Below are 13,015 nucleotides of genomic sequence, written 5' to 3' on the forward strand. Positions count from 1 at the left end.
TCTCTGGCATGATATTTTAAGTGGGTTTCCTGTAGACAGCATATATACTTGGGTCTTGCTCTGTTATACCTATTATTTTTTTTAGTGATTACTCTATTGTTCGAAATATACATCTTTACAGTATTTTTATTTTATTTTGTTTATTTATTTGACAGAGAGAGAGAGACAGCTAGAGAGGGAACACAAGCAGGGGGAGTGGGAGAGGGAGAAGCAGGCTCCTGGCCGAGCAAGGAGCCCAATGCAGGGCTCGATCCCAGGACCCCGGGATCATGATCTGAGCCGAAGGCACACGCTTAATGACTGAGCCACCCAGGCGCCCCTCTTTACAGTATTTTATTTAATATTATTATTTCCTTTCTTCTGCTTACTTTGTTTTTATTTATTTTTTGTTTTCACTTATTTTTTTCTTCTGATTTCTTAGAATGGAAGCTGAGGTCATTGACTTGAGATTTTTCTTCTGTGTAATATAGGCATTTTGGTGTTATAAATTTCCCCCTAAGTGCTGCTTTAGCTGCCTTTCACAAATTTTAATATATCATGTTTTCATTTCAGTTTAGTTCAAAATACTTTCTAATTCCTCTTTTGATTTCTTCCTTGATCCATGGGTTATTTAGAAGTGTGATAGTTCAAAATATTTGGAGATTTTCTAGATATCTTTTTGTTATTGATTTCTAAATCATTTCCACTGCAACCAGAAAATACACTTTGAATCTTCTCAAATTTAATTGAAACTTGTTTTATGGCCCAGAATATAGTCTTTCTTGTTTGGTGTTCTGGGTGCCCTTGGAAAGAATGTGTATTCTGTTGCTGTTTGGAAGAGTGCTTTTGTAATGCCACTGGTTACGCCGAGTCAGTTGATAGTGTTGTTCAAGTATTCAAACTTCTGACTATAACTTGTCTATCCTCACAGTTCTATCATCTTTTGCTTCATGTATTTTGAGAGTGTGATATCTGGTGCATAAGTATTTAGAATTGTTACGTGCTTTTGATGAATTGACCCCTTTATCATAATGAAATGATCCTCTTTGTCCTGGTTGTATTCATTGCTCTGACATATATTTTGTCTGATATTAATATAGCCACCCCTATTTTTTTATTAGTGTTAGTATGGCACATCTTTTTTTTTATTCTTTTACTTTTAATCTACTTATATCTTTATATTCAAAGTACATTTCTTATAGAGACCAATTGAGTCTTGCTATTTTACTTAATCAATCTTTGCTTTTTATCTGGATGGTAAGATCATTTACATTTAATGTATTTGTGGAATAGTTGGTTTAAATTTACCATCCTATTATTTGTTTTCTATTTCTGTCAGATTTGTCTCTCCTAATCTTATTCTCTTTCCCTTTTCTGTCTTCTTTTGGATTAATTTAATATTTTTATTTTTTTCTAATATATACTGTATTCTTTTTTAAATTTAATTTTATTATGTTATGTTAGTCACCATAAAATACATCATTAGTTTTTGATGTAGTGATCCATGATTCATTGTTTTTGTATAATACCCAGTGCTTCATGCAGTACGTTTAATATTTTTAAAGCATCCATTTTATCTTCTTTTTTGGCATATTAGCTATACATCTTTTAATATTTTAGTCATTTCTTTTGGGTTTATAGTGTACATCTTTAACCTACACAGCCTATCTTAAAGTAATGTTATACTATGTATGCTATATACAGTACAAGAACCTTACAATTCTAGTTTCATATCTTTTCAACAAATAATCCCAATAAAATGATAATTTCTCCATTTCAGTATCAATTTTTCAATCCCAGAGAAGACTCTAAGTGTCCTTGCTTGGGTTCCATACTCATCCCTGAATAAACAACAATGGACATGGGCATGAATATTTTGCTAAGCCTGAATTCCTGCAGCAGCCCTTCTAGAACTTCGTGGAATTGGAAAGGAGCTCACCAGAAGAACCTAAGAAGAGGAATGCAAAAATGCACTAGTTAGACAAAAACTAGAACTATCATAGACCACTACAGGCAAACATATCACATTACAGTTTGGCAGGTGGAGAATTCACTCACACTTGCTATAAATTCCCAATATATTTTGCCGACAATACTGAACTTGCCCATACAAAGCGGGAGCAAATGAAGCATTTCTTTATATGACATTTCCCTGCCCCTTGTCTCCCCCAGGGTACATAGCCACCAGTGACGCTTTGCATATCTGATTCCTGTCAAGCTGAAAAAGAAGCCAAACACTCCACTACCCTTTTATATTTGACTTTTATCAGCACTCTGGAAAAGTTTTTACAAACAATATAAGTACTTCTGTGTAGGGCAGTTTCTCAGCCTTGAAACTATTGACATTTTGAACCAGATAATTCTTTGCAGGGAGGGGCTACCCTGTGCACTGTAGGATTTTTAGCAGCATCCCTGGACTCTACCTGCTAGACATCAGTAACACCTGCCTCCCCAGTTGTGACAATAAAAATTTCTCCAGATAGTGCCAAATGTCCCCCAGGAGAGCAACATTGCTCCTAATTGAGAACCACTGGTTTAAGGGAATGTTTGCAAACATCAAGATCTATAGGTTCTTGACCCCAAATCAACATCAGCTGGTGGAGGAAAAGCAGAATTAACATTAGGTGCCATCAACTCCTGTTCCATATCCCTGCAAGCCTATCTGTCTTTAAGGGACTGCGTCTGATGTTCCCCCACTACAAAAACAGCTCCCAGCACCTGGAAAAGAGCAGTGCTCAACCACCACAACCATAGCCAATGTTAAAAGAATAAGTGAGTGAGTGGATGGATGGATGGATGAAAAGAAAAATAGAGATTATTCACAGTGTTACTCTGGGGAAAGGAGTGGCATAGATGGTATATATACATAAGAAAAGAGGATTTTTACTGTTTCACTAAAAGTTTCTATTTGAGTTTTATTATTTTTACCTGCATGACTTAGAAAATTTTAACTTTTTTATTTTATTTTTAAAGCACTTGGAAATCAAATCAAGCATTTTCTCTTTGGTAACTATCTTTAATTTTCTGGTTTTTGCTTTTTGGTTTTTTGGAAGTACAAATGTGGACTTTAGCCCTAGTTGACCTTTCGAATACTCTATCACCAATTCTGAAGCTTAATTTTTTTTTATTTTAACTCATGAGCAAAGAGCCATACTATGAGTATTTGTGAATGGGATTTATGTTGGGAAGAAAATGTACTTAAGACAAAAGTAACTGACTTGTCATATTCAGTTATGTGCACTGGGCTCAAGGGCAGGGTCTGGGGTGCACATCTAGAACCCTATAGAGCTTGGGTAAGCGCAGGCCTTCCAGAATTGTATGCTGGGGAATGTGGTGATGATGAAGCTTCCTAGGCATGATTCTGGTCACTCCTGTTTTCCTTTGTCAAACTCAGATTTTCTGGGCAGAAGAAGAGAAGGGGGTGGTGAGCTAGGTGCAGTGAGCAGCCCCCTGAGGGAGGAACAGGGGTTTTGGCCTTTTTGCTTAAGGCAGGCAGGAGAAGTCAAAGGGCAAAGGAATAGCGCAGGGAGTGTGGAAGGAAAAAGATAATTTGTGGGGACAGCTGTTGTTTCTCTTTCTCCTGTGCCACCAGCAGAAAGATGGGTCAGATCCTCCCTCTTCAGGGAGAGCAGACCCCCATCCTGCAATGGGGAGCCCAGCAGCATGAAACGGTCCAGTGCCTGCCCCGGGTGACACCCCAGCTCCTGTAGAATTCTTGTCTCTCCACCCCAGACAGAAAGGCCCAGCCTCCTGGGTCTCTTGAGATCTGGGCTCCAGGATTCAAGAGAGCCTGGCCTGCAAAGTGAGGTCATTTATTTACACGAGGCAAGCAATGCACGGAGATGCAGAGCAATCCATCTGCCTTAGCCACCAAACAGATTCCCTTCGCCTCATCCTCTTGCAGAAGCGGTCAGGGTAGGGAGGTTGGGCGAGGTGACCTTCCAGAACTGAATCTTTGCTTCTAAAAATAGAAGCATCCTTGGAGAATCAAGGAGGACGGGAGGCTGTGGATGTTGAGGGCAAAACCTGGACTTCCCAGAGCATTGTCAGTATGAAACTGTATTAATTAGATGAAGCCTCCCGGCTCAATAACGTTAGGTATCACTGACATTGAAACTAAATGACCTGGCTCCCGCCCCCCCTCCTTTCTGGTAACACTCTCCTTGGGCTAAAAAGGAGAAAGAAAACCATGTCTTCTGACCTATTTGAATGGCTGCACACTGCCTGAGGAGATGTCTTCCCAGCAGAGGGAAACGGGCTCCTTAGGGACACACCAAGAGAAGGCCAGAGCTGCAGTTAAGTAGGAGCCCATGAGGCCAGCAGCAGGGGGTCACCACCCATCTCCCTGGGTGGAGCCCGTGCAGGGCTCTGTGTGAGGCTGAGCAGGGCCGGGTGAGTGTCTGCGTGTGTCCACGACTGTGGATGGCGTGTGTGGGTCTGCAGGGCCCTTGTCTAGAGTGAGATGGTAGGGACTAGGTATTTCAGGATCCAGTGGCGCTGTGTGTTGGTCTACACACGTAGTGTGTGACCAGGCTGTGTGCGGTGCTCTGGCGGGTGAAGGGTTGTGTCTGTGTGTGTGCATACACATGTGTGTGTTTTGGGACGAGGTGTTTGCTGGAGTGTACAGAAGTATTATGGCCATCCTGGGGGTACTGTGTTGGGGAGTGTGTAGTGCTGTAAGGGAAGGAGGCATAGGGATAGTGACTATTTGGAGGACTTTGTGGGCTGATGTAGAGCCTATGGGAAAAACTGTGGGGGGAAACTCCATAGGAAGTGGGGACCTGCTTGAGAGGCCGCAGGAGGCTGCTAAGGGCTGTGCGCAGAGCGTGTCTGGGCTGTTGGTGGGGCTGTGCGGTCCTACAGAGCCCCTCTTCAGGCAGCTTTGTCCTGGGGGCCCTGGGGGATTGTGGTGGCACCATGAATGGAGCCACATGGGGGACTCTGGGAAATAGTTAAGGCTCTGGGGGGTGCATTCAGGGCTGTGGGGACCTGTGTGAGGCTGCGGAGGCCTGGATAGAGGGTGGTAGAGGTCCTGCGCGGCCTCCACAGCCTTGCCATCTGAGTGTGGGCTGTACTTCCTTAGGGGCAGGGGCCCCCAAAGTCCAGGCATCTGTTCTTCTCCTTGTGACTGACATGAAGGGAGAGACAGCAGGGACTCACAAGAGGAGCAAAAGAAGTGCGTTCCTTCCAGAGCTGCCCTGCAGCTGATCCTTATGCACACCAGCCTCAGGACACTTGCTAATGCGTCCCTTTGTGCTTTCTCCACAGGACAATGTGGATCTTGGAGAGTTGATGTTTTCCCTCTGCTATCTTCCAACTGCTGGCAGGCTGACCATTACCATTATAAAAGCAAGGAATTTAAAGGCAATGGACATAACAGGAGCATCAGGTGGGACATTCTCAAATTCAGACTTCTTCATAGGGTTCTAATATAGTACTTTCATGAAGTCTTCAGTAGAGTAATGAGGTGCATGGAACCAAACTACCTAGGTTTAATCCCAGTGCTAGACCTCATGGCTGTGTGACCCTGGGCAAGTCCCTTAACCTCTCTGCACTTCGGATTCTCCATCTGTAAAATGGCGGTAATAATCGTATCTGGCTCATTGGGTTGTTGTAAGTTTAACTGAGTTAATGCATATAAAATAAGAATAGTACCTGGCACATACTAAATGCTACCTAATGTGAATAATCATTATTATTCTCTCTTAGGTCTTCTTCATTGAATAATCATTATTGTTCTCTCTTAGGTCTTCTTCACCATAATTGTGAATTTGTCCTACAGTTTATACACATGCTGATATAGTTCATCTGAGTCTTTCCTCAGCTATAAGCAATCACCATCTCAGGCCTATGGAAGATTGAAAAACAATATCCTCATAAAAAGCCCATCAATGAACTATGCAGTTTGGTATTGCCAGTGAATCAAGCATGCACACTTAAATTCTAAACCATAACAAAAAATGCCCCGATATGCAGTTCCTTCTATACAGCCTCTGCAGGGGCTCCCAAAATGTGGTCATAAAACACCCAGTGCACTGGCTATTGATCACAGAAATCAAAGGATGCCGGATGCAATATAGCCTGCTTACTGTCCTCCAGTATTTTTCTAGGAACAAAAGATGTGGCCCCTTCTGGCCCTCTGAGTCCCTCCTGGACAGTGTACGGGGAGTCAGTGGTTGTGCAGGTGAGGAGAGAAGGAACTCCCCACTGAGCGGAAGGACAGTGAGGGGGAGCCAGAAAAGTCCCACCGGAAGCAGGGACCAGCCTTGTCACCTGTCCCCCTCTGCTAGTGTTATACCACAAGCAAACCCTTGGGCTTTCTTTCCCTGCCATGCTGCTGCAGGCAGCTCTCCCCAAAGTTCTCCCTGTCATCCAGGTGTTCTGCCTGTCCCTTTCCTAAAGACCTGAGGTTTAGGAAGATTCTCTGAGGTGGCTCAGAGTTCAGGGCCTGTGCCTGTTTCCCCTGCCTTGGAAGTACCTTTACGCCTCTCCCTGTTGAAGCCAGGCAGGTCTTGAATCTAGCTGGAATATTTTCTAATTCAATAACAGATGTTTTCACACGCTTTTTAAATTCCACACACTTTGAGGAGACAGAGTCCTGTGCTTCTTCTTGAATGAATGTCTTAATTATCCTAACTCTCATCACTGCCCAGGCATCGTATTAATTAAAATCCTCAAACTCCAGGCCACAGGCAGGTAAGGGAGTTCTGCGTCCCATTGTCTGTGGAACCCCATCGTGATGAAGCTGCCCCCTGAACCCACATTTTCCTCACAGTCCCCCTGCTTCTCCTGCTCGTACAGATCCCTACGTAAAAGTGTCGCTGATGTGTGATGGCAGACGACTGAAGAAGAGGAAAACATCCACCAAGAGGAACACTCTGAACCCTGTTTACAACGAAGCCATAGTCTTTGACGTCCCTCCCGAGAACATTGACCAAATCCACTTGTACATAGCCGTCATGGACTACGATCGGTGAGAAGCCTGGAGCGCTCTCTCTCTCTCTCTCTCTCTCTCTCTCTCTCTCTCTCTCTTTCTCTCGGCAGGTCGGCCATGCCTGGGGCAGGGAGGGCAGAGGGGGTGTGCGGCCACAGATGCTCAGCTGACAGCCCAGGCTGTGGGAAACGAGTCAGGAGAGCCCCCCAGGGAAAGCTGACTGACAGGAATCGGCATTTTCCACACCATGATGTAGAGTCCTATTACCCAAGTGCTTCTTCGCTCTCCCCCTTTTCATTTCTTTCTGTCTTCCATCCTCCCCATCCTCCCCACCTCCTCCCCTCTCCATCCCTGCACACTCCCCAGAATCTCAGCCTGGGAAACCAGGACCCTGCAGGTCTTAATCTTCTCCTGCGCAATCCTGCCTGGCCTTTGTGGGAAGATCCCACTCAAAATAGCAGAGTGATTCCTTTAGCCACACCACCAACATTTCTAAATACATAACTCTGTTATTTTTTTCCCTTCTCCCAATGTGTTTAATAAAGATCATTTCCATCCACTTAAGTCTGAAAGCAAACAGAAATGTTCTCTTGAAAATGCTAGAATCAGTATGGATGACAGGGTACATTAAAATGTATAAGATGCTCGACTTTCTAATTAATACAGCACAGAAGAGATATTTATAGCTTGCATTGTAGCCAATTGTGTATTTAAAGGACAGATTTGAAAAACAGTCATTTTAATATGCAAAGGAAGTACCAACAGGGAATTAGACATGTTAAACCAGTCATTAGACTGAAATGCAAAGTCTCTTTTTAATTGGAAACCTCCCATGTGGTCTGGGCACAATTATAAAAAAAAAAAAAAGAAATCATTCTGATTTCGAGTATAATCTTACAAATATTATTTGTAGATAAGAATTTTCCCACATACCCCTGAAATGTCAGTAGGGCAGCTTCAGCACCCTGAACCCTCTTTCTAGCAGATGCCTAGGTCAAGCAGAACCGTCTTCCAGCCCCAGGAACCCATGGTTTAGCTCAGCGGCCCATGGGTGTGATAGCCCATGTCGGCAATAGACCTTATCCTGTCTTCTCCGCAGGAAATGCAACACCAATGGTGTCAGCCCACAGGAGGGGCCATTGCCCACCAACCGTGGAAAGCTAGGCCAGCTTTTTTCAAGCAATTGCCAAGTTTCCCGCATCAACAAATCTGATTATATGAGCTCTGCTTCAATTCAATTCTCAGTAAACTCATGAATCTGCCTGGAAAAATCCATGGCAGAATTCATGGGGCTTCTGCATGCAGCTGATTTTAATGAGCATAGCCTCGAATATCCTTCACACTCCCCCACCCATTTCTCGCCCTTATTCCCTACATACAAATAGGAGAAAAACCACTCATCTTTGCAGGAAGGAAAAAGAAAGCCCATGAGTTTAGATCCCAAAGAGTTAAAGGATGGGTCATATCATTCTAGTTATGCAGATGACATCTAACCAAAAACTACTGAGGGGGAAGAATTGTCCCAAGGTAGGGATGTCCCCAGGGAAAGTTTCAGAAATATTAGCCCTAAAGTTACAGGAGCTAAGTATCTCTCTATAGGAGGGAAATCAAGTCAGGTCAAAGAAGCAAAGATGGGCTTGGAAGGAGACCCAGTCGCTGTCTCCACCCTGCCCCCTTTGTAAGCTCCAGACCACGGCTGCCCTACATGGCGCATCTCTCTTATCCATACTTGGTTGCCTCTTCTGGGAATTTGAGCAGCCATAATGCAAGGAACTCCTTTCAGATGGCCTCCTTTTCATTATATAGACTTGAAGACCTGGAGGTCAACCTAGTTCTAGAACCAGAGTTGTCATCCTTAGCATGCATCGGAAGCTCAGCCATGCCAGTGTTACAAAAGCCAAGGTGTGTGACGGCCGCAGTCCGCTCTTCCTCTCTGTGCCCCCAAGTACAATATTGGATCCCAAGTTCTGTTGGCTGTTAAGCTTGTCCTGTAGTTTAAATGAGGGAAGGAGAGAACCACTCTTGCCCTCATTCCTACTAGTTTAATTGAGTAGTTGTTGCTCTTACTTAATTTTAAGAAAAAATTATTGTGGGCCATTTTCACAGTGTAGGTCATAATGAGATCATCGGCGTGTGTCAAGTAGGCAACGAAGCTGAGAGGCTGGGCAGAGACCACTGGAGTGAAATGCTGTCGTATCCTCGGAAGCCCATCGCACACTGGCATTCCCTGGTGGAGGTAAGACCCTATTCCCACATGTTGCACTTCATGGAAGAATAAATGCTTTGCTGTTGAAATGCAGGAGCCACCGAAAGTGTGAGTATACCAGGGTCTGTGGTCACCAATGGGTTTCTCTGGTTGCCCTTCCCGGAGCTGTTGGAAATTGCGTTCAATCTACGGTTGAGTCTATGCACCCCACCTGTCTAGTAGGTTTTGAACATTGATCATTCATCCCTCACTTTGTTTCTCTTCAAAAATGATTGAAATCCTCTGATTCCATGTTATGGCTTTGGGTTGACATTTGGAAGGTATCTGCACGATCTGGATGAATGTGGAGTTTCAGGTTGCCATATGGTGACTTATGCATAGCATCAGAAAGAGTTTGAGACTAGGAGAGAGGAGGCCTGGATTCCAGGACTGGCTCTAGTATTAACCTGTGATCCTGGACAAGCTGATTAGTATCAGATTCAATTACATGTGATAAAAAGAAAAAAACAACAACAAATGCAATAGAAATTTATAACTCTTTTACATAAAAAACGGTCTGGAAGGAGGCAGTCCAGGTGTTATAGTGGCTCTGTGATCAATAGAGACCTAGACTTCTGTCTTTCTGCCTCACTGTCCCAGTATGGGTTTGTTTTGTTTTGAGGCCTCATTGAATAACATGGCTGCTAAGCTCCAACCATCACATACCTTCCACGTCACAGAAGGGTGGAAAGAGACAAAAGCTAAAAGCACACATATTCTCTTTTAAAGGATTTTCCTTGATGTATCATGCAATACATTTCCCTCTGCTTAACTTAGTCACAGAACAGCCACGTGGACACGTGTGGGAAATGTATTCTTTTGTTGGGTGGAAATATGCCCAACTAAAAACCAGGGTTCTGTGTGCAAGGAAGAAGAGAGGAGTGAATACTTGCATACGGTGAGCCATCATTCTGCCTCACACCTTCGTACATTCACTCACCACCCCCCTACCCCATCACTTCTCATTTATGCTTCCCCCATCCATCTTTGCCCATTGACTCACTCTCTTATTTATTTACTAACTCATTCTCTCAAAACAAATTGCATTCACCAGGTAACATTTGTGAGAGTCAAATGCCATATTAGATAAAGAAAATAGATGGGAATAGGAAACCTTCCCCTGCAGAGCTTATAGACCACAAGAGAAACAGAAGAAGGCATGCTAACTAATCATTAAAATGCACGGTCATGAGCTTTAACAGCCACATCAGGTGCTGCTGGAGCACAAAGGAAGGAGGTGAGATTGTCCATGAAGCATTCTCCCTCCTGCTCTTGGTAAGGGAAGGGAAGGGAACTCCTGGGAACGGAACTCCCCAAGGAGCATGGGTTCCAGGCAGAGAACTTTGCTCTCATTCTCCCAGCGCAGGCAGCTCTGCCCTGTGCAAAGCCATCCTGAGAGGCCAAGACAAGAGCCTTGTCAGTGTGGGATCTGCCACCACTGAGAATCTGGAGAGTCAAGTTGAAGCAGACATGCTGGGCAGCTGTGCAGAGGCAGCGGGCCCGGGGAGGAAGGGACAGTCTCCCTTTGTTGGAGGTGGTGCCAGGAGGAGAAGAGCAGGGCAGGCCTTATGGACTGATTCTAAGCTTCAGGACCATTGGGTGTATTCAGCAGCACCTAGGGCCCCCTCATTTACAGATCCCTGCAGACACCTCTGCCCCTGCCATTGAAGCTAGGACTCTTTCTTTCCTGGACTCAAAATTGATCCCTAAGGGAGACCCACAATCCCCGTGAACCACCTGAGAAGTAGCTGGGAGACGGATGCTGACCCAGCTGCCCTCGCTTCTTCAGCTCCTGGTAGAGCTCTCAGAGGAGTCTGTGTGGGGGCTCATGATACCGCCTGCGCCAGCCAGTAGCAGTGGCTATCAGAGCAGTGACAATAGGCTTTTTGCACACTTACGAGTCACTGCTGACTTTAATTCTTGCTTGTAATCTGGAGTGTCCCAGAACTCTCCGCTTCTCAGGACACAGGATGGGGGAAGGGGTGAGGTTTAGGGGTATGGTGTGGGGCTGAGACAGGACCCAATTCGGTGCACAGGCAGCGCCTTCTCAACACCCTTGCTGGGGAGGAAGGACAGGTGGTGCATTGTCCCAGGAAGGACACTGGGCCCCGAGTGGCAGGGCACGCACGGTACCCAACAGGAAGTGTAAAAAGCACGCCTTGGAAGCTGCCTTCGCAGCCGAGGAAAAAGCGCTGTCTGACTTTGCAAACCTAGGAGATAGTCCCTAAACCCTGAGCACTTGGCTTTTTGCAAATGTGTGTATGACAGCGGTATGAGTGAGAAATCCGTGCTCTTGGGGTTAAACCACCGAAACTTGGGAGTCATCTTTCACAGCACCTGGAATGACCGGGCAGCACGATGGGGGTTTCTCAACTGCTGCAGTGGAACCCCCTGCCTGCACACCTGTGGGAGGGGCCGGTGAGGGTCTCTGTGCCCCGCGGCGTCCTGTCTCTTCGAGGTACGTGCCCAGGACTCCACATCTATCCTGAGAGCGGAAGCCCCACTTTCCCTCTTAAAAATAAACATGCAGCTAGCAGAACTGGGGCTCTGGCACCAGATGAGATGAAAAGCAGGATGGGAAAGGTCACCACGCTTTGCGGACAGTTGTGAGGCTGGAGGCAGTGGAGCAGAGCCTGTGGGTGGGGGCACTCACTTGGATGGGCCTACGTTGGTATCCCTGTGCTGCCACTTGCAAGTTGTGTGCTTTTACCTGTCTGAATCTCAGTTTTCTCATCTGCGGAGTGGCCATAACAGCGTCTGTCTCCCAAGGGTGGCTGTGAGGAGTAATTGGTCTGATGGATAGATGGGGAGCACGGTGGTGGGCGCATAAGAAAGGTTCTGCCTCATGGTCATGATTGTTTATGTCCCACATTGGGAGGGACTGCCGTGTGTCCTCATGTGACTCTCATCCACAGTGTTTGTCACAGAGGATGCAAGGGAGGTTGGAAGTCCCCCAGCCCTGTATTCCAGGGAGCCATCAGCTCAGAATGGGTAAAGGGGTCATTTGAGGCATGACTGGACATAGATGCACGTACTTAAGTTCTGTTTCTTCTCCTCTCTTCTTATACTCTCTACGAACTTTTAAACGTTCCGCGTGAAGACAAAAACAGCAATTAAGTCCCAGTTCTGCATGTGTGCGTGTGTACATAAGCATGTGTGTATGAATGAATGAGAGAAAGAGAAGAGGAAGAATATGGGGTAGTTAGGATTTAGTATAAAGGGAAGCTGACCTGGCAGAAGCTCCTCACTGCTGGGGGCTGAGGGACCAGGTTAGGATTGAACCCTGAGCCCTGCAGAGATCTGGCAGCCAACTCCAGGCTGCATCCAACACACCCTGACCTTGCCAGGGCAGGTGACAGATGGAGTCTTCAAAGCCAATGAGTTTAAAAATCCATTTCTCTCGCAGGGTTTCTGGATGGCTTCACTACACACTCAAAGGTCAGCCAATACAGCTCCCTTTACTCTCCATGATGTCAAAGGCTTGGGAAGCTGTGCAGACTCCCCCAGAGCTGGGTGCCTGGGACTTGGGGACATGAGCAGCCCCTCCATGGGGCCTCAGGAGGTGACAGAGCTCCTGGAGCTCCCACCACAGCCCCCTGTTTGGTATATCCTAGAGAAGATGGTGTTGGCCTGGCCACATCCCAGCACCTTTTCCACCCTCCTGCATGTGGAGCTGGCCTCCATCATGAACCCCAGCAAGAGTAATAAAAATAGCTCCAGGTCTTCATGGCTTCCCACTGTAGTGCCGCATAACCTCTGCATTAACAAGTAGTGACCTGGTCTCATGGGAAGACCAGACATAGACACTATTTGGCTAAAAAAAATTTTACTTTTCTAAAAGAGTGAGAAGACAGAAT

The 13,015-nt window shown here is 45.7% G+C and overlaps 1 protein-coding gene across 2 annotated transcripts in view; it reads left to right on the top strand.

Annotated features, from left to right (window-relative positions):
- SYT9 (synaptotagmin 9) overlaps positions 1–13,015 on the top strand; it is a 210,776-nt gene that overhangs the window by 153,683 nt on the left and 44,078 nt on the right. Inside the window, exons 4-6 of one of the 2 annotated variants that reach the window (XR_003517242.1) lie at positions 5,248–5,368; positions 6,781–6,952; positions 9,025–9,149. Coding sequence is in view for 1 of the 2 variants with exons in the window: in XM_027577800.1 (XP_027433601.1) it covers positions 5,248–5,368; positions 6,781–6,952; positions 9,020–9,149 (423 nt within the window). In the remaining variant the exon portion in view is untranslated. Of the gene's footprint in view, positions 1–5,247; positions 5,369–6,780; positions 6,953–9,019; positions 9,150–13,015 lie in introns of both variants that reach the window. The other variant, XM_027577800.1, reaches the window with a different exon arrangement.

The sequence above is a fragment of the Zalophus californianus genome, chromosome 11, assembly GCF_009762305.2.
Source record: "Zalophus californianus isolate mZalCal1 chromosome 11, mZalCal1.pri.v2, whole genome shotgun sequence".
In the NCBI taxonomy this organism is placed as follows: domain Eukaryota; kingdom Metazoa; phylum Chordata; class Mammalia; order Carnivora; family Otariidae; genus Zalophus; species Zalophus californianus.